Source organism: Sardina pilchardus, chromosome 1 (genome assembly GCF_963854185.1).
Source record: "Sardina pilchardus chromosome 1, fSarPil1.1, whole genome shotgun sequence".
NCBI classification, from domain to species: Eukaryota; Metazoa; Chordata; class Actinopteri; order Clupeiformes; family Clupeidae; genus Sardina; species Sardina pilchardus.
Window position 1 is genome coordinate 1,316,173 of NC_084994.1, and position 21,083 is coordinate 1,337,255.

Here is a 21,083-nt window from a genome sequence, read left to right on the forward strand (position 1 = left end):
TTCAGTGTATTTTGCTCTCTTTAACTCATTGGCCTCTTCTACTCTGTCTTCCCAAGGAACAGTTAACTCGACCATGTAAACCACTTTATCTCTATCTGTCCAAAGAAGAAGGTCCGGTCTCAACCTAGTGCTCACTATATGCGAAGGTACTGCCATCTGCTGGCCTAGATCAACCTTCATTTCCCACCCCGCTCCATTAACTAAAGAGCCGTTTTTACACCTGGCCTTCGTGGAACGATGTTGACCCCCCTGACGTACAAAGTTAATTTGCTCAACATCCTTACTTGCTGCTAATGAATTAACTTCTCTCCGCTCATCCTCAATTGCTGCTGCTAAGCATTTCAGTACTTGGTTGTGACGCCATGTATAGCGCCCCTGGGTGAGGCTTACCTTGCACCCTGATAGGATATGATGGAGGCTGCCCACACACGAACAAAGTGTACATTTATCATCCTCACCAAACCATTGACTTAAGTTCTTGGGAGATGGGAGCACATCATATGTAGCACCTAACATCATTCATATTATTAGGGCGGTCTATGTTGCCCCCTTGCGGTTGCCGTTTTAATTACAAAGTCCCGATGCTTCGGGATTCCCGATGTGCGGCAAAGAAAGGAGCATTCTCAACCCGTACCATCTGTATCACGTCTGTATGGGTATGCTAATTGAATGATTCCCCTATTACAAGTTTACCATTGCTATGTCTATACGGTATATGCTAAGTGATGATTCCCCTATTACAAGTTTACTATCAAATTGGCTTTCTGAAGGTCATGTTAAGGTACACATCTTACTTGTTAACCATCTTACTTACGTGTACTTTTAAACCTTAAATATCCCTATCTACACCACATTCATCGATGAGCTCCTTGCTTTGACCTCATTCCTCAATGACCTTGTGCTAGATCAGGGGTTCTTAACCTTTCTGACCTCGAGGCCCAATTTTTAAAGTACAAAGTGGCCCGGGGCCCATTCAATATTACATGTATAGAGATGTTTATACAATATTATAAACATCTCTATACATGCTGTTTTGATATTGATATTGTAAATGTAAACTTTCTCTAAGAAGAGTGTAAGGCAGTTTGCAGTAATGTCAAGCACAACGTCGTTGCTGAAAAAAATAAATAAATAGCGAATAGCCAATGATAACCTAAGTGCGTGGCGGATCTATGATAAACTAATGCATGCTCGGCGGGCCGAATTAAAGTGCGTGGCGGGGCGCAGTTGGTTTGGACACCCCTGAAGGCAGTCCCGCGGCCCTTGCGGCCCACAGATGCAAAACTGAAAGTTTGTTGCGGCCCTCGGTGGGTTGCTGGCGGCCCAGGTTTGGGTTGCTGGCGGCCCAGGTTTGGGCCGCGGGACTATGGTTAAGAATCACTGTGCTAGATGACCCCAGGTGACCTTGACCTTTGACCTTATTCCTCAGTGTCAGAGGCAGGGCTGTACACTGCGAGCAGCTCGTCGCAAATGCGACTAAATATATATTAATGCTAATTGAAAATATGAAATGGGAGCACAGGTGCGAGTACTGAATTCAACCCTTTTATTCGCATTTTGCTCCTAAAAATCCACACCAAGTGGATCAAAGTATAGGCTAGTACAATTTTAGCGCATCTGTATACAAATTTCATAACTCTAACGCTCCTGGATGGAAACTCACGTTTTCAGCACCAACCTCGCTGTCTCTCACACACGCAAGAAATGTCACTTCAAAACCTTTCTTCTTTTTCTTCAATCTGTTCGTTATCAGTTGGTGACTTTGTAGCGATTACCGTTGAAACGGCAAACCATGATAAGAATGTTGACTATAGCCTACAATTACCGTGTTCATTTCAAATATAATTATTATCACGGTTGATAAACACGGTGTGGAAACCGTGTTAGCTTCACCCCAGCCTGCATTCTATGAAAGAAATCCGACTGATTCTGTTGTCTAAATGATGGATTTAACCACGATTTGGTGTAGGCTACACCTGCTTTTAAAAGGCGGAACATTTTCATTGCAAATGTGCGCATCATATAGCCACTCTGCGTCTTTGTATGGAGGTTACGTTCACATTAAATCCATTCCACTAACGTTATCAGGAGAACACCGTAACGTTTTATTTTGAGCACTGGTTGTCACTCATTGGATATAACAGATATAGCCTACCAAACTCCAAGACGAATCATGGTAGAGTAAGTTAAGCACCCAGCCAATTCAACATGACCAAGGAAAAAGTGACAACTCACGATGCCATGCCATGGTAGGCTACCTAAATCATAGAAGTTAACGTTACTGGACAGTGGACACTCATCTTTTCTATTACACCAGAAATATTTGTCTTTACCTTTGTTAGTTTTTTGAACATTTAAGTTATTTAATGAAAACATGATGTATCCTTGAACTATGCTTGACTCTTTTCCTAAAACCGAATGAAACCTAATTATTTTCACGTACATCTTAAAGTGACAGGCACTCAATTAGACCTACACACCACCCCTGTAATATCATTAAAGACAAGTGTAATCAATATTTTAAGCTATAAGTAATTATGCAGATCCTAAATTATAATAGCTATAAATTGATAACAAAATGTATACAAATTCTGAATTCAAAATATGAAATAGAAACAAGACAAGCCATTTTCTGTGTGTGTAGGGTTTGAGCAGACTATGATTGCCACTGCTGTGAATGATCTGTATCCTGCTTAAGGCAAGAAGGTTTTCAAGGAAATTTCATAGTGCTCCTAAATTTTTTTCTGTGCTCCTAAACTTTTTCATTTAGGAGCACCTGTGTTCCTAGTGAAAAAGCTTAGCGTACAGCCCTGGTCAGAGGCTCTCAGCAATTATTTTGACCAACTTGTTTGGTTGTTTTGCCACTTTGTTTGGAATAATGATCAATGATTATTGCCCATGATGATCTAAAGCTGAATGTCTAGTTCAACTCAATTATGCTAGAGAAACAACCTAGCCACTATGATGTCAACCTTGTGACCACCACAGCAACCAGCCATCACAATTATCTTTGCATAACTGTTTAACTCTGTGTGATATTGTACATCATATATTTGCCAATTTTATGGCAATTCCTTGGAATTTAATTGTTTTAATTGTAATTCTTGAGACTGATGAGTACTCTTACACAGTATTATTAAGAGGCCCTTTAAATATAGCCTGGGTATACCATATGTAGAGCGTATTAATACTTCAAAATTACATTTTTAAATTTGTACATTTTTCAGTAGTGATAGGTGTGTAGATTTGGACAAAAGCTGGTTTGGTTCTTAACCAAAATACAAGCTTCGGTGTATTGCTTCATCATCTTCATCTTCTTGCCGTCCCCCCGGTCTACGATTGGTTCCTTCCCTGAGGTGAAAATAGGCTCCATGGAATCCAGACTGCATCCATTGTGCACAATAATTCAATTCTGAATTTTGCACAAGCCTGAATTGTGTGCAATCCTGATGGCTGTGGATCCAGAACCATAAAGTCTTGATAGATGAGTGAAAGATAAGTGGTGACACTGTGTTGGCTATCAATTGGAATCGGGTCATCAAAGAGTCGACAAGATCTTAATATATGATATTCTTCTGCCAATTAGACATGTGGAAAGGAGAGGGTTAGAAATATCATGTGCGTGGGTCCCAGATCATGTAGGTATTGTAACAAATGAGAATGTTGATAAATTGGCCATGGAAGCAGACGAACCCATAGATGTCAATATAAATATCTAAGGCAGAGGGTAAAGGTAAGTGGCAGGAAACTTTTAAAATGGCAACAGCAACAGTGAAAAAACAAAGAGAGACTTATATTCTCATTATCTAGAGGGGTAACTTATTCAATTAATGTTTGTGAAGGACCATACGTTATTATTTCTAGATTTCGGATGTGATGTGTCATACATTTCTGAACAGCACTGTACAGGTGACAACAGAGTGGCTTGTGTTTTCTGATTTCGTGCAGAAACTATGACCACCAAAGACAAGATCTACTCAGAGAATTGCGATAAATTGCCTTGGAAGAAGTACTGTATCTCCGAGAAGTATTCCACAAGGAGGGCCAAGTTGGACGGAATGTAGCCTGCTTTTTAGAAGGATATGCAGTAAGGCACTACGTCCATAGATGGCAGCAATGCCACTTTTTGGATGCCGGCCGGCCGGCCACCCCTTCAGAAGAAGAAGAGGAAGTAAACAACAAAATCTAAAATGCATCAAAAACTTGTGTGATGTCGTAGGCTTAAAGCGTTATCCCTACGCAAAACGCGCTTCCGCAATGGGACAGCAGAAGGGAAGACAGAGCCTCAGGAAGTGCAGTAGGTAAGACTAATGTTTACAGGCGATATACAGGAAGTGCAGTTGGTAAGTAAGACTAATGTTTATAGGCGATATACAGAGAATGCAAATGGGAAATGGGACTGATCGTGGGTAGGCTACCGCACTATCATCATGTTACAGTGGAAAAGGAAAGCCATTGCTACCATCACAACAATCGGTCTCACGCGGTTGTTGTGACAGTGTGTGTATGGGTGCGCGTGTGCAAATGAATCGCTCTCCTTTCCTCTTCTCCAGAGTTGGGTAGGTTGGCCTGAAGTTAGACAGCAATTGGCAGGTTTGCAGTTCAATAGATCATATGCAAAACGTTTTCATTACCTAAGAGGCCGTTCTATCTGACCGTAGCCTAGTAAGGTAGGCCGTTCTGTTTTCGGCTGATCGTCTAGGGACTGTCTGCAAAGTGCAAAACCGAAACTAGATACAACGATAAATGTCAATAGCTTCATTTTTATTGATCCTAGTGCTTCCACATTCACTCCACACATCTAGGAGCTCCTTATCAACATGCTACATCGGCTAGTTATGGGAAATCACAGTTGAAATTGGGCACTGGCTGCACTGTTGTTGCAGGTTAGGGGGGCTATGTGTTAACAAGTTCAAAACTGTTCAAAAGTTTATTCCATGTGCTTAAACGAAACGTACACTCGTGTAACAGCTGAAAATAGCCCTAGATAAAGTTGAATTCTTGGTTGGAATGCTTCATGAACCGTGGCTCTGGGCAATTTCTTAACTTCCTCTTATGTTTACTGTAGATTTGGATGTGGTCGCAGCTCATCTGATCTCAATGGATTTGTGAATGCAGGTACGTTGCTTATACTGTCAATGGATCAATGTTTGTTTTGTGATGAATCAATGTTCTATGGAAAACAAAAACTATGCGATCGCAAGTGAAATGGCCACTCTGTGTGTCATTTTATTACCTCCGCCAAGGAGGTTATGTTTTCATCGGGGACCGGTGTATGTTTGTTTGTTTGTCTGTCTGTTTGTTAGCAAGATAACTCAAAAAGTAATGGATGGATTTCGCTGAGATGTGAACTGCCTAACCAATCAGACTCATTTGCATTCCTCCAGGTGAACTGACTGACCGTGTGTCACATGGCGACGGGTGAGTATAGACATTCTTTGATAAGCTGAAGAACACACTGTACCCTTTCAAGCGTTCTGTTATAACATGAAGAACACACTGTACCCTTTCAAGTGTTCTGTTATAACATGAAGAACACACTGTACCCTTTCAAGCGTTCTGTTATAACATGAAGAACACACTGAACCCTTTCAAGCATTAGTCTCTGGGTTCTCACTATGTAAAGTGCCCCCTGGTGGTAGCCTAGATGTGGCACATGCTGACTACATGGTATCTCCAATCAACAAGCTGCTTGTCTGAAGATTCTTGCTCCATAATGCGATTGGTTTTTAAATAGGCTTGCTCCATAATGCGATGTGTTTTTAAATAGGCTTGTTTTTGAGATGACTGTGAGCTCTGTGGGTGCTGCACTTTGCAGTAAGCTACCTCAGAAATGCAGTCTAGTTTATAGAGTGCACTTTGCAGTAGGCTACATCAGAAATGCAGTCTAGTTTATAGAGCGCATTTTGCAGTAGGCTACCTCAGAAATGCAGTCTAGTTTATAGAGCGCATTTTGCAGTAGGCTACATCAGATATGCAGTCTAGTTTATAGAGCGCGCTTTGCAGTAGGCTACCTCAGATATGGAGTCTAGTTTATAGAGCGCGCTTTGCAGTAGGCTACCTCAGAAATGCAGTCTAGTTTATAGAGCGCGCTTTGCAGTAGGCTACCTCAGATATGGAGTCTAGTTTATAGAGCGCGCTTTGCAGTAGGCTACCTCAGAAATGCAGTCTAGTTTATAGAGCGCGCTTTGCAGTAGGCTACCTCAGAAATGCAGTCTAGTTTATAGAGCGCGCTTTGCAGTAGGCTACCTCAGAAATGCAGTCTAGTTTATAGAGCGCACTTTGCAGTAGGATACCTCAGAAATGCAGTCTAGTTTATAGAGCGCACTTTGCAGTAGGATACCTCATATATGCAGTCTAGTTTATAGAGCGCACTTTGCAGTAGGCTACCTCAGATATGCAGTCTAGTTTATAGAGCGCACTTTGCAGTAAGCTACCTCAGATATGCAGTCTAGTTTATAGAGCGCACTTTGCAGTAGGCTACCTCAGAAATGCAGTCTAGTTTATAGAGCGCACTTTGCAGTAAGCTACCTCAGATATGCAGTCTAGTTTATAGAGCGCACTTTGCAGTAGGCTACCTCAGAAATGCAGTCTAGTTTATAGAGCGCACTTTGCAGTAAGCTACCTCAGATATGCAGTCTAGTTTATAGAGCGCACTTTGCAGTAGGCTACCTTATACAGTCTAGTTTAGCAAGCACACTTTGCAGGAGCTCAGATATGCAGTCTAGCTTATAGAGCGCACTTTGTTGTAGGCTACCTCAGATATGCAGTCTAGTTTAAAGAGCGCACTTTGCAGGAGCTCACATAGAATAGAACATATACTTTTTTGATCCCGTGAGGGAAATTCAGTTCTCTGCATTTAACCCAATTAAACCGAATTAGTGAACACACAGCACACAGTGAACACACAGCACACCACGGCTGCCCCAATATGCCCCCAATATGCCCCCGATATGCAGTCTAGTTTATAGAGCGCACTTTGCAGGAGCTCAGATATGGTCTAGTTTATAGAGCGAACTTTGTAGATGTGGTCTAGTTTATAGAGCACACTTTGCAGATGTGGTCTAGTTTATAGAGCACACTTTGTAGATGTGGTCTAGTTTATAGTGCGCACTTTGCAGATGTGGTCTTGTTTATAGAGCGCACTTTGCAGTAGGCTACCTCAGATATGCAGTCTAGTTTATAGAGTGCACTTTGCAATAGGATACCTCAGAAATGCAGTCTAGTTTATAGAGCGCACTTTGCAGTAGGCTACCTCAGAAATGCAGTCTAGTTTATAGAGCGCACTTTGCAGTAGGCTACCTCAGAAATGCAGTCTAGTTTATAGAGTGCACTTTGCAGTAGGCTACCTCAGATATGCAGTCTAGTTTATAGAGCGCACTTTGCAGTAGGCTACCTCAGATATGCAGTCTAGTTTATAGAGTGCACTTTGCAGTAGGCTACCTCAGATATGCAGTCTAGTTTATAGAGCGCACTTTGTAGATGTGGTCTAGTTTATAGAGCGCACTTTGCAGGAGCTGAGATATGCAGTGTAGTTCTGCTTCTAGTGCTGTTGAGAAATGAACACCATTCCATCCTGAAGTGTCTGTGCTTGTACCATTTTATGATAAACAAAAACATCATGGGGTTTTTTTGTAATTTTTTTCAAGATTCCCAACAAATATTGAAGACAAGCTGTTTTACCATAAATCAACCGAATGAATTAATCTTAATATTGATGTTCATTTGTACAGTATATCTAAATATACTCAGTTAAATATTTCACTTGTTTCAATGCACCTGAATGTGACAGTTGGGGAGGACAAAGTCAGAACTGTTGTCATTGACAACGGCTCTGGAATGTGCAAAGCTGGCTTTGCTGGAGAGGACGCTCCCCATGCCGTGTTCCCTTCCATCGTCGGCAGACCCAGGGATCAGGTGAGATCACGTTTACTCTATCAGGAAGTGCACCGTATAGAATAATGCCAGACATCAGGTGAGATCACTTTACTCTATCAGGATGTGCACCGTATAGAATAATGCCAGACATCAGGTGAGATCACGTTTACTCTATCAGGAAGTGCACCGTATGGAACTAGAAAAGCACTCGGAGAGCGCAGCTACAGTACCTCCGCCTGCTATTAAACCGGAAGCCATTTTGAAGCCAGCAATTGAATCTTATGATCCATGTGGGCCGCCAGCTTGGTTGGAGATTGAAGTGTGTGTGTGTGTGTGTGTGGGTGTCGTGTGTGGGTGTGTGTGTGTGTGGGTGTGTGTGTGTGTGTGTGTGTGTGTGTGTGTGGGGGTGTGTGTGTGTGTGTCTGTGCGTGCGTGTGTGCGTGTGCGTGTGTGTGTACTGTATGGTCTGAGTGAAGTCATGAGGTGCCTCTCATTCAGCATTTATACGTCCTCCCTCGCTCCTCGGGCCTCGATCCTCACTGATCTACATAAGGAATGATGGGGCGCAACAATGGGATAGTCTATCCCTTCTTCTATCTTTCTTTATGTAGATCAGTGAGGATCGAGGCGTATAAACGCTGAATGAGAGGCACCTTATGCTGTGTGCTTTTTGCTTGGCGCTGGCGTGTTGTTCTTCCTTGGTTGTCTTATTTGAGCCTAAACTATTCAGATCGCCTCCATGTGGCCATAGCATGCCATTACACCGCCTCCTGAATCCAGACGATAATACCGATCAATCCCAAAGTTCTTCCTTGGGTCATTTCAGACCTTTCAGAATTTCATCGAAATCCATCCATTACTTTTTGAGTTATCTTGCTAACAAACAGACAAACAAACAGAGGTCATAGACCCGTAATTTTATTTACAAAGCACTGGTAGTCTAACTAATAGTCTGGTAGTTATTAACTTTGTCCTGGCATCTACAGGTCAATTGGTGTACAGTCACTAATTGAGCATACATATATGTGACCATTCAAAGCGAAATCAGTCGTTTTGCGCACAACGTTATTTTGAGGAAATCGACAATAACAAACGTCCGGGTTAAAATGTTGAATTTCACGTTTTCGCATAATTCGACTGTATACAGTCAACAGTTTCATATCGTGAACGCATTTCACGGAAAAACATACGTTTTGACTGTTAAACCCGGCAATGATTCAACACATTTGCTGTCATTCTGCCCCATCCTCTCTCCCCATCCTCTCGCCCCAACTCCGCCCCATCCTCTCTCTCTCAGATGCCTTTATCTCCTCCAGACTGGACTACTGTAACGCACTTCTCATTGGGATCCCTAGCAAGAGTCTGCAGAGACTCCAGTACATCCAAAACTCTGCAGCTAGGATCCTGATGAGAGTGCGGAAACATGAGCACATTACCCCCATCCTCCACTCACTCCACTGGCTTCCGGTCTCCAGCAGGATTGAGTACAAGATTTCCCTCCTCACTCACCAATGCATTCATGGTCATGCACCCCCCTACCTCAAAGAAATAATCAATCCACAAAACACAACACGCTCCCTCCGCTCCACTCACTCAAACCTCCTCCACATACCCAGAACCAGACTTAGGACCATGGGAGACAGGGCTTTCTGTGCTGCTGCCCCGCGTCTATGGAATGCCCTCCCTGACACCTTGAGGGCACCACAATCCATTGACTGTTTTAAAAAAGACCTAAAGACATTTCTTTTTAGCAAAGCTTTTGGTCCCTTTTAGATGTTCTTAAACCTTTTTCTTTTTCCTCTTTTTTGTTTTCTTTTTAATGAAATTGCTCATTATTATTTTTGTTTTTAACCTGTAGCACTTTGAGATCTCTGATGTAAAGTGCATTATAAATAAAATGTATTATTATTTATTATTATTATTATTCCCATTGTGCACGCGCCGCTTAAAAAAGTGATTTCTCCTCTTCTGGCATTTCATGACAGGAGAACCATGTCAACTTTGGATGCGGTTATCTTAGCGCTAGTTTGTGTAATACCCTCGATATACATATCGTTGGAAAGCTTAGTCAGGGTCCCCGCGGGTCCTTAAAAAGTCTTAAAACGTCTTATTTATTTTTTGGGATTTTCAAGGTCTTAAAATGTCTTGAATGCTAGAATTTCCGATGAGGAGGTCTTAAATTTCATGTCGTGCCGAGTCCGTTTCGTCAGCTTTGCAAATGTAGACACACTCAAATATTATGGGTGTTACAATATAACAACACAGTAAAAAGTAGCGTGTGCGTTCCTACAGACGGAGATAGTGTTTAAGAGTGGCAGACGCGAGCCAAGATTTTTAAGAATGCGACTGAAAAATATTCGAGGTTGCAATGGTGCACCTGACGCTTTTCGGGTGAGAGCATACATTTCTTTCGCCTGTTTTCATTGTAGACTATGCGTGCAACTTTACCAAACAATATAGAAGTAAACCTCCTCGGCTTGGCCCTCTCTCTTTCTCTCTCTCTCTCGTGCGCACTCAATGGACACCCACCCCTCGACATGCACATTTAATCCAAATAACACATTCACAATATTTAGTTTGAATGATTATAATGTGAATGATTTTTTATGAAATATATTTATAAAAAATCATTCACATTATATGAAAGGAGTGCGATAAAAATGTGACCTTTTGCTGTTAGAAAGCTATGCAATGAAAAATGTGGGTGCACCTAAATTTTGTGCTGGTGCACCTGAAAAAAAGTTAGGCGCACCAGTGCAACCAACGCAAAAAGTTAGTCGGGAGCCTTGTCCATTTTTTAACTGTGTTTAACTTGTAATTTGCAACTTGATTTGTTTACACACTGTTTGTACGTTATTTACAGCAGTATTGTTGTAGTATTGAGAAGGCAGTTGCCTGACGTGCACTATTTGCACGGTCACTCAAATACAAATGTGCTTTGGTAAACTGAACAGCCTAGAGCGTACTTTTTATATATATTTTTTTGCCGTGGTAATGGTCTTAATTTTTATTCTTAGAGGTCTTAAAAAGGTCTTAAAAGTCATTAAATTTGTTGATAAAAAATGTGCAGATACCCTGTTAGTTTATGACCGTTCACGTGAGCACAATAACTTAATTTAATAAATTTTACCGAAACGACTGGTTTCCGCTTTACAGGGTCACATATGTATATGTATATGTATATGTATTATGTATATTTATTTATCCCATGGCCCAACATGAATGGAATTCTACGAAATTTGGCATGCTTTCAGAGGGAGTCATAATTATCCTTCACTTCAATTTAATTTCACACAGTTTTAAACATGTCAGCCAGATATGCATGTATGTATCTCATGAATGTAGAGACTCATGATGCTCAAGTTGTGCCAACCGTTTTCTGACTTGTGTCTTATGGGTCACTTTAGTATTTACTTGGTAATAGTGCCTTTTCATCGTCCTTTTGGGTCATTTTAGTATTTACTTGGCCATAGTGCCTTTTCCCTGTCCTTTTGGGTCACTTTAGTATTGACTTGGCAATAGTGCCTTTTCCCCGTCCTTTTGGGAATTGAGCCAAACCTCAAAGTGTTTCCTCTAATATCTGTGCGTGTGTGTAGGGTGTGATGGTCGGTATGGTATTTACTTGGCAATAGTGCCTTTTCCCCGTCCTTTTGGGAATTGAGCCAAACCTCAAAGTGTTTCCTCTAATATCTGTGCGTGTGTGTAGGGTGTGATGGTCGGTATGGTATTTACTTGGCAATAATGCCTTTTCCCCGTCCTTTTGGGAATTGAGCAAAACCTCAAAGTGTTGCCTCTAATATCTGTGTGTGTGTGTGTGTGTGTGTGTGTGTGTGTGTGTGTGTGTGTGTGTGTGTAGGGTGTGATGGTCGGTATGGTATTGACTTGGCAATAGTGCCTTTTCCCCGTCCTTTTGGGAATTGAGCCAAACCTCAAAGTGTTTCCTCTAATATCTGTGCATGTGTGTGTGTAGGGTGTGATGGTCGTATGGGACAGAAGGATTCATACGTGGGAGAAGAGGCTCAGAGGAAAAGAGACATCCTCACACTGAAGTGACTTGCATCTGTGTTAGGGCTGGGCGATATGGCAAAAAAATTGATCACGATTATTTTTCCCATATTGAACGATCTCGATTTTTAATCACAATTTTTTTTATCTGACGCACTTTGCATCCGTCGGGCTCATAGGGTCAGGGCTCCAGACTAACTTTTTGCGTTGGTTGCACCAGTGCGCCTAGGTTTTTATTTTAGGTGCACCAGGACAAAATTTTATCGCACTCCTTTCATATGTAAATAATGTGAATGATTTTTTAACAATAAGGCGTAGAAAAAGCTTGTCTTTATTTGAAACACAATATATAAGGAATATGCATATTCTTTATAAATAATTATATATATATATATATATATATATATACGTATATATATACACACATACACTGTATAATGCTTTCTACATAGGCCTACTGAAATTTCGGATATTCATGACATTCATGACACTTCATATTACAACTCCGCCTCTTTAATTCAGCTGTCGGCTTGAAGCCTCGAAATATTGTAAACAAAGTACAGGTAGCATAGCATTAGTTGGCTAGCCTATTATACTGTTTGGACTGTTCAGTTTCCCCACGTGTGTTTAAGTTTCAAGGTAGGCCAATACTTTTTCTCCTTGGGACAGGCCCTTTTGAGTCTTGGAGCTGGAAAACATTGAGATGATCAGTCAACTTGAATGCAAGAGTTTTAATAAAATTTGTGCAGTATGCTATGATGCTAACCGAATTTTAATTATGATTTCGCTAGTCGTCTTCTATAGGCCTACGTCATTGATTTCACGATTGTGAATGTACATGTCGAGGGGGGGTGTTCATTAAGCGCGCCGCGCACGAGAGACAGAGAGAGAGAGAGAGAGAGAGGGAGAGGGAGAGGGAGAGCGAGAGAAAGCGGTCCCAGGAGAGAGGGTTATATACTGTACAGTTTGGTAAAGTTGCACGCATAGTCTAGCAGCCACGTTTACATGGCAACTTGTGAAAGAAATATATGCTTTCACCAGGCGCACCAGTGCGACCTAGAATTTTTTTCAGGCGCACTGTTGAAAATGTTGGGTGCATGCATGCAGACAGTCCGGTGTCAGGAAAGCGGGTTGTGATGGTTGTCGTGCACTTTGCTGCAGCATGTTATGCACGTGATCGAGAAAGTATACCCACAGCTGATCACCGTGATCGAACTTAATTTGATCGCGATCACAAATCGAGATTGTATAATCGCCCAGCCCTAATCTGTGTGTGTGTGTGTGTGTGTGTGTGTGTGTGTGTAGGGTGTGATGGTGGGTATTGGACAGAAGGACTCGTACGTGGGAGACGAGGCTCAGAGCAAGAGGGATATCCTCACACTGAAGTACCCCATTGAGCACGGTATTGTCACCGACTGGGACGACATGGAGAAGATCTGGCATCACACCTTCTACAACCAGCTGCGTGTTGCCCCCGAGGAGCACCCCGTCCTGCTCACAGAGGCCCCCCTGAACCCCATGGCCAACAGGGAGACGATGGCACAGGTACAAAACAAATTGAAGAGTTTGATTCAAAAACGCTATATATCCATTTTTTTAAAAATTCAAAAGTAATGTTATTTAACTGTGTATTTCAGGAAATATCAATCAAATTACTTTTTAGTTGTTTTGATTGAGTAAAGATAAATCAAATACCAATATCTAAAGGCATTTCTACTGAAATTACTGGGGAAACAAATTGTAAAAAAAAATATATACACTACCGTTCAAAAGTTTGGGGTCACCCAGAAAATTTTGTGTTTTCCACGAAAAGTCACACTTATTTACCACCATGAGTTGTAAAATGAATAGAAGATATAGTCAAGACATTGACAAGGTTGGAAATAATGATTTTTATTTGAAATAATATTTTTTTTCCTTCAAACTTTGCTTTCGTCAAAGAATCCTCCATTTGCAGCAATTACAGCATTGCAGACCTTGGGCATTCTAGCTGTTAATTTGTTGAGGTAATCAGGAGAAATTTCACCCCATGCTTCTAGAAGCCCCTCCCACAAGTTGGATTGGCTGGATGGACACTTCTTACGTACCATACGGTCAAGCTGCTCCCACAACAGCTCAATGGGGTTTAGATCTGGTGACTGCGCTGGCCACTCCATTACAGATAGAATACCAGCTGCCTGCTTCTTCTCTAAATAGTTCTTGCACAACTTGGAGGTGTGCTTTGGGTCATTGTCCTGTTGTAGGATGAAATTGGCTCCAATCAAGCGCTGTCCACAGGGTATGGCATGGCGTTGCAAAATGGAGTGATAGCCTTCCTTATTCAGAATCCCTTTAACCCTGAACAAATCTCCCACCTTACCAGCACCAAAGCAACCCCAGACCATCACGTTACCCCCACCATGCTTGACAGATGGCGTCAGGCACTCTTCCAGCATCTTTTCAGTTGTTCTGCGTCTCACAAATGTTCTTCTGTGTGATCCAAACACCTCAAACTTCGATTCGTCCGTCCATAATACTTTTTTCCAATCTTCCTCTGTCCAATGTCTGTGTTCTTTTGCCCATATTAATCTTTTTCTTTTATTGGCCAGTCTTAGATATGGCTTTTTCTTTGCCACTCTGCCCTGAAGGCCAGCATCCCGGAGTCGCCTCTTCACTGTAGATGTTGACACTGGCGTTGTGCGGGTACTATTTAATGAAGCTGCCAGTTGAGGACCTGTGAGGCGTCTATTTCTCAAACTAGAGACTCTAATGTACTTATCTTCTTGCTCAGTTGTGCAGCGGGGCCTCCCACTTCTCTTTCTACTCTGGTTAGAGCCTGTTTGTGCTGTTCTCTGAAGGGAGTAGTACACACCGTTGTAGGAAATCTTCAGTTTCTTGGCAATTTCTCGCATGGAATAGCCTTCATTTCTAAGAACAAGAATAGACTGCCGAGTTTCACATGAAAGTTCTCTTTTTCTGGCCATTTTGAGCGTTTAATCATCCCCACAAATGTGATGCTCCAGATACTCAACTAGCTCAAAGGAAGGTCAGTTTTATAGCTTCTCTAACCAGCTAAACTGTTTTCAGCTGTGCTAACATAATTGCACAAGGGTTTTCTAATCATCCATTAGCCTTCTGACCCAATGAGCAAACACATTGTACCATTAGAACACTGGAGTGATAGTTGCTGGAAATGGGCCTCTATACACCTATGTAGATATTGCAAATGTCTGCAGATATTGCAGACATTTGCAGCTAGAATAGTCATTTATATTAGCAATGTATAGATTAGTTTAGACTTAGATTAGTTTAAAGCACTGTTAAAAAAAAACAGTGTTTTTCTTTCAAAAATAAGGAAATTTCTAAGTGACCCCAAACTTTTGAGCGGTAGTGTATATATACAACCCCTGGCAAAAAATATGGAATCACCAGTCTTGGAGGATGTTAATCCAGTTGTTTAATTTTTTAGAAAAAAGCCAGATCACAGACATGACACAAAACTAAGTTCATTTGAAATGGCAACTTTCTGGCTTTAGGAAACATTAAAGGAAATCAAGAAAAAAATTAGTTAATCAGTAACAGTTGCTTGTTTTAGACCAGCCAGAGGGGAAAAAAATATGGAATCACTCAATTCCAAGGAAAAAAATATGGAATCATGAAAAACAAATTGACAAAAGAACACTTCAACGCACCACTAGTACTTTGTTGCACCACCTCTGGCTTTTATAACAGCTTACAGTCTCTGAGGCATGGACTTAATGAGTGACAATCAGTACTCTTCATCAATCTGGCTCCAACTTTCTCTGATTCCAGTTGCCAGATCAGTTTTGCAGGTTGAAGCCTTGGGATGCACCATTTTCTTTAATTCTACTACAGGTTGTGGCGCAATAACATTGGGAGCAATAACATTGGGCGCAATAACATTGGGAGCACTTAGACTCTGCGCAGTAATATTCTCACTCCAAAGTGAAACTGAAAGTGCAGGATATTATTGCGCCACACAATATAGTTATCCCTCTTACCTGCTTACAAATGCACCACGTTTTATTTTGTCTCACCATACTTGGTCGTGTGACTACTCGTGTAACTGTATTTTGATAGGGAAAACATGGAGGTGTTTTGTCGCTTCTAACTTCATCTCTGTTTGGATCCTAATGAATTTTCAATTGAACTCTTTAATTACTTGTATGGTAGGTGCAGGCTTCACTCAGTCTCTTATGTCTCTTTTTCAGAGTGCTTGGCCTAACGTATATGCAGAACTCAGAAAAGTATTTAGGAACTCGAATTTGAATTGAATTGACTCCAGTCCACAGGAAGCTGAATTTGAATTGGAATGACAGGAAGTGGAATTCAGTTCTCAAGGCCCGATGTGTGGTCCTCCACAGGTGATGTTTGAGAGCTTCAACTGAATAGTCTGTTCTCATGTGTGTCTCTTGTCCTCCACAGGTGATGTTTGAGAGCTTCAGCTGAATAGTCTGTTCTCATGTGTGTCTCTCCACAGCTGATGTTTGAGAGCTTCAACTGAATAGTCTGTTCTCATGTGTGTCTCTTGTGCTCCACAGCTGATGTTTGAGAGCTTCAGCTGAATAGTCTGTTCTCATGTGTGTCTCTCCACAGGTGATGTTTGAGAGCTTCAGCTGAATAATCTGTTCTCATGTGTGTCTCTCCACAGCTGATGTTTGAGAGCTTCAACTGAATAGTCTGTTCTCATGTGTGTCTCTTGTGCTCCACAGGTGATGTTTGAGAGCTTCAGCTGAATAGTCTGTTCTCATGTGTGTCTCTCCACAGCTGATGTTTGAGAGCTTCAACTGAATAGTCTGTTCTCATGTGTGTCTCTTGTGCTCCACAGCTGATGTTTGAGAGCTTCAACTGAATAGTCTGTTCTCATGTGTGTCTCTTGTGCTCCACAGGTGATGTTTGAGAGCTTCAACTGAATAGTCTGTTCTCATGTGTGTCTTGTCTCCACAGGTGATGTTTGAGAGCTTCAGCTGAATAGTCTGTTCTCATGTGTCTCTTGTGCTCCACAGCTGATGTTTGAGAGCTTCAGCTGAATAGTCTGTTCTCATGTGTGTCTCTTGTGCTCCACAGCTGATGTTTGAGAGCTTCAACTGAATAGTCTGTTCTCATGTGTGTCTCCACAGCTGATGTTTGAGAGCTTCAGCTGAATAGTCTGTTCTCATGTGTGTCTTGTGCTCCACAGGTGATGTTTGAGAGCTTCAGCTGAATAGTCTGTTCTCATGTGTGTCTCTCCACAGGTGATGTTTGAGAGCTTCAACTGAATAGTCTGTTCTCATGTGTGTCTCTTGTGCTCCACAGCTGATGTTTGAGAGCTTCAACTGAATAGTCTGTTCTCATGTGTGTGTCTTGTCCTCCACAGGTGATGTTTGAGAGCTTCAGCTGAATAATCTGTTCTCATGTGTGTCTCTCCACAGGTGATGTTTGAGAGCTTCAGCTGAATAGTCTGTTCTCATGTGTGTCTCTTGTGCTCCACAGCTGATGTTTGAGAGCTTCAGCTGAATAGTCTGTTCTCATGTGTGTCTCTCCACAGGTGATGTTTGAGAGCTTCAGCTGAATAATCTGTTCTCATGTGTGTCTCTCCACAGGTGATGTTTGAGAGCTTCAGCTGAATAGTCTGTTCTCATGTGTCTCTTGTGCTCCACAGGTGATGTTTGAGAGCTTCAGCTGAATAGTCTGTTCTCATGTGTGTCTCTTGTGCTCCACAGCTGATGTTTGAGAGCTTCAACTGAATAGTCTGTTCTCATGTGTGGTGCTCCACAGGTGATGTTTGAGAGCTTCAGCTGAATAGTCTGTTCTCATGTGTGTCTCTCCACAGGTCATGTTTGAGAGCTTCAGCTGAATAGTCTGTTCTCATGTGTGTCTCTTGTGCTCCACAGCTGATGTTTGAGAGCTTCAACTGAATAGTCTGTTCTCATGTGTGTCTCTCCACAGCTGATGTTTGAGAGCTTCAGCTGAATAATCTGTTCTCATGTGTGTCTCTCCACAGGTGATGTTTGAGAGCTTCAGCTGAATAGTCTGTTCTCATGTGTGTCTCTCCACAGGTGATGTTTGAGAGCTTCAGCTGAATAGTCTGTTCTCATGTGTGTCTCTTGTGCTCCACAGGTGATGTTTGAGAGCTTCAGCTGAATAGTCTGTTCTCATGTGTGTCTCTCCACAGGTGATGTTTGAGAGCTTCAACACTCCCGCCATGTACATAGCCATCTCCCCTGTGCTGGCCTTCTACGCCTCTGGTCGTAACACGGGTATCATCGTGGACTCTGGCGATGGGGTCACCCACACAATGCCCATCTACGAGGGCTACAGCCCCCCTCACGCCACCCTGCGTCTGGACTTGGCTGGCCGCGACCTGACCGACTACCTGATGAAGATCCTGACGGAGCGCGGCTACAGCTTCACCACCACGGCCGAGAGGGACGTCGTGCGCGACATCAAGGAGAAGATGTGCTACGTGGCGCTGGACTTCGAGCAGGAGATGGGCACCGCCGCATCCTCCTCTTCTCTGGAGAAGAGCTACGAGCTGCCCGACGGACAGGTCATCACCATCGGCAACGAGAGGTTCCGCTGCCCCGAGGTGCTCTTCCAGCCCTCCATCTTGGGTGAGTGCCCAGACACACACACACACACACACACACACACACACACACACACACACACATACAGCTTCTTCAGTGGTCAGGGTATTCACCGGTTAGCTTCTTCAGTGGTCAGGGTATTCACCGGTTAACTTCTTCAGTGGTCAGGGTATTCACCGGTTAACTTCTTCAGTGGTCAGGGTATTCACTGGTTAGCTTCTTCAGTGGTCAGGGTATTCACCGGTTAGCTTCTTCAGTGGTCAGGGTATTCACCGGTTAACTTCTTCAGTGGTCAGGGTATTCACCGGTTAACTTCTTCAGTGGTCAGGGTATTCACCGGTTAGCTTCTTCAGTGGTCAGGGTATTCACCGGTTAGCTTCTTCAGTGGTCAGTGAGAATAAATGAAACCAGTACTTCACCTTTAACACAAAACAAAAACTGAACTAATAATAACATTTCTGTGTGACTTAGAGATATAATAAGTTAAAGGTATAGTCCCCACCCCAATTTATTCAAACTTTCTTAGTCTGAATCTCCCTTAATATTGATGCAAGAAGCGTGCAAATTCATTTCTGAGGGTTTCTCATATGACTAAATCAGCATACCAAGTTTCTCATCCGTGCCGATGAGGTCCGAAAGTGTCCTGATTGGACACGGGATCACCCATTTTCATCTTGTGAGGGAAATTTGGTCTCTGTATACTGTATATCCCAATCCGTGAATTAGTGAAACACACACAGCACACAGTGAGGTGCCTACCTGCATACTGTACATCCCAATCCGTGAATTAGTGAAACACACACAGCACACAGTGAGGTGATACACACACCTGCATACTGTATATCCCAATCCGTGAATTAGTGAAACACACACAGCACACAGTGAGGTGATGCACACACTTGCATACCTGCCACAGTGGCGCTCGGTGAGCAGTAAGAGCATTAAAATGGGAGACCAGGTGGGAGACTTGTTTGATATCGCACATTAAAATGCACTCATCCTTAACCAATGTGCGATATCAAACAAGTCTCCCACCTGGTCTACTGGTTAAGGATGAGTGCATTTTAGTGTGCGATATCAAACAGGTCTCCCACCTGGTCTACTGGTTAAGGATGAGTGCATTTTAATGTGCGATATCAAACAGGTCTCCCACCTGGTCTACTGGTTAAGGATGAGTGCATTTTAATGTGCGATATCAACTCCTCAGCAGCAGGGGCACTGTGGGCCAGGTCTCCCACCTGGTCTACGAAGGCCTCCACATTGGACTGCTGACTCTCAGGTTTTTGCCACTTTTCCTCTTTTTCTCTTCTGCCACTTCTGCCATTTGTCATATTTGTCAAGTGTTTCCAGTTGCTTTATGGCGTATCACATAATATGCAAATGTGTTCAACTTTAAAGGTCAAGTGTTTCCAGTTGCTTTATGGCGTATCCCATAATACGCAAATGTGTTCAACTTTAAAGGTCATATTTGTCAAGTGTTTCCAGTTGCTTTATGGCGTATCCCATAATATGCAAATGTGTTCAACTTTAAAGGTCAAGTGTTTCCAGTTGCTTTATGGCGTATCCCATAATACGCAAATGTGTTCAACTTTAAAGGTCCCTCTCCTCTTCTCCAGGTATCAAGTGTTTCCAGTTGCTTTATGGCGTATCCCATAATACGCAAATGTGTTCAACTTTAAAGGTCCCTCTCCTCTTCTCCAGGTATCAAGTGTTTCCAGTTGCTTTATGGCGTATCCCATAATAGGCAAATGTGTTCAACTTTAAAGGTCCCTCTCCTCTTCTCCAGGTATGAAGTCTGGTGGCATCCATGAGACCACGTTCAGCTCCATCATGAAGTGCGACGTGGATGTGCGTAAGCACGTGTACCCCAATATTGTGCTGTCCGGCGGCACCACCATGTACCCAGACGTGTACCCCAATATTGTGCTGTCCGGCGGCACCACCATGTACCCAGACGTGTACCCCAATATTGTGCTGTCCGGCGGCACCACCATGTACCCAGACGTGTACCCCAATATTGTGCTGTCCGGCGGCACCACCATGTACCCAGACGTGTACCCCAATATTGTGCTGTCCGGCGGCACCACCATGTACCCAGGCTTTGCTGACCGCATGCAGAAAGAGATCACATCACTGGCACCCTCCACCATGTGGATCAAGGTGAGTGTCTCATTCACACACACACACACACACACACACACACACATTCTGTCTCTCACTCAAACGCACATGTCCCAGACCCAGGTCACACACACACACACACACACACACACACACACACACACACACACATTCTGTCTCTCACTCAAATGCACATGTCCCAGACCCAGGTCACACACACACACACACACACACACACACACACACACACACACACACACACACACACACACACACACACACATTCTGTCTCTCACTCAAATGCACATGTCCCAGACCCAGGTCACACACACACACACACACACACACACACACACACACACACACATTCTGTCTCTCACTCAAACGCACATGTCCCAGACCCAGGTCACACACACACACACACACACTATGAGGGTGAGTGTCCCTTCTGTCTGTCTCTGCCTCACACTAACCATGAGGTGGCTGTTGTGACATCTGCATCGTGTTTGT

At 42.8% G+C, this 21,083-nt stretch overlaps 1 protein-coding gene across 1 annotated transcript in view; it reads left to right on the forward strand.

The window, feature by feature from the left end:
* Window positions 1-4,071: 4,071 nt before the first annotated feature.
* The window catches only part of LOC134080775 (actin, cytoplasmic 1-like), an 18,289-nt gene continuing 1,277 nt past the window's right edge, over window positions 4,072-21,083 (forward strand). The window contains exons 1-7 of the mRNA XM_062537387.1: window positions 4,072-4,301; window positions 5,069-5,118; window positions 5,388-5,421; window positions 7,775-7,917; window positions 13,189-13,428; window positions 18,038-18,476; window positions 20,239-20,612. Of these exons, the coding sequence (XP_062393371.1) occupies window positions 5,412-5,421; window positions 7,775-7,917; window positions 13,189-13,428; window positions 18,038-18,476; window positions 20,239-20,612 (1,206 nt within the window). The 5' untranslated portion in view covers window positions 4,072-4,301; window positions 5,069-5,118; window positions 5,388-5,411. The remainder of the gene's footprint in view (window positions 4,302-5,068; window positions 5,119-5,387; window positions 5,422-7,774; window positions 7,918-13,188; window positions 13,429-18,037; window positions 18,477-20,238; window positions 20,613-21,083) is intronic.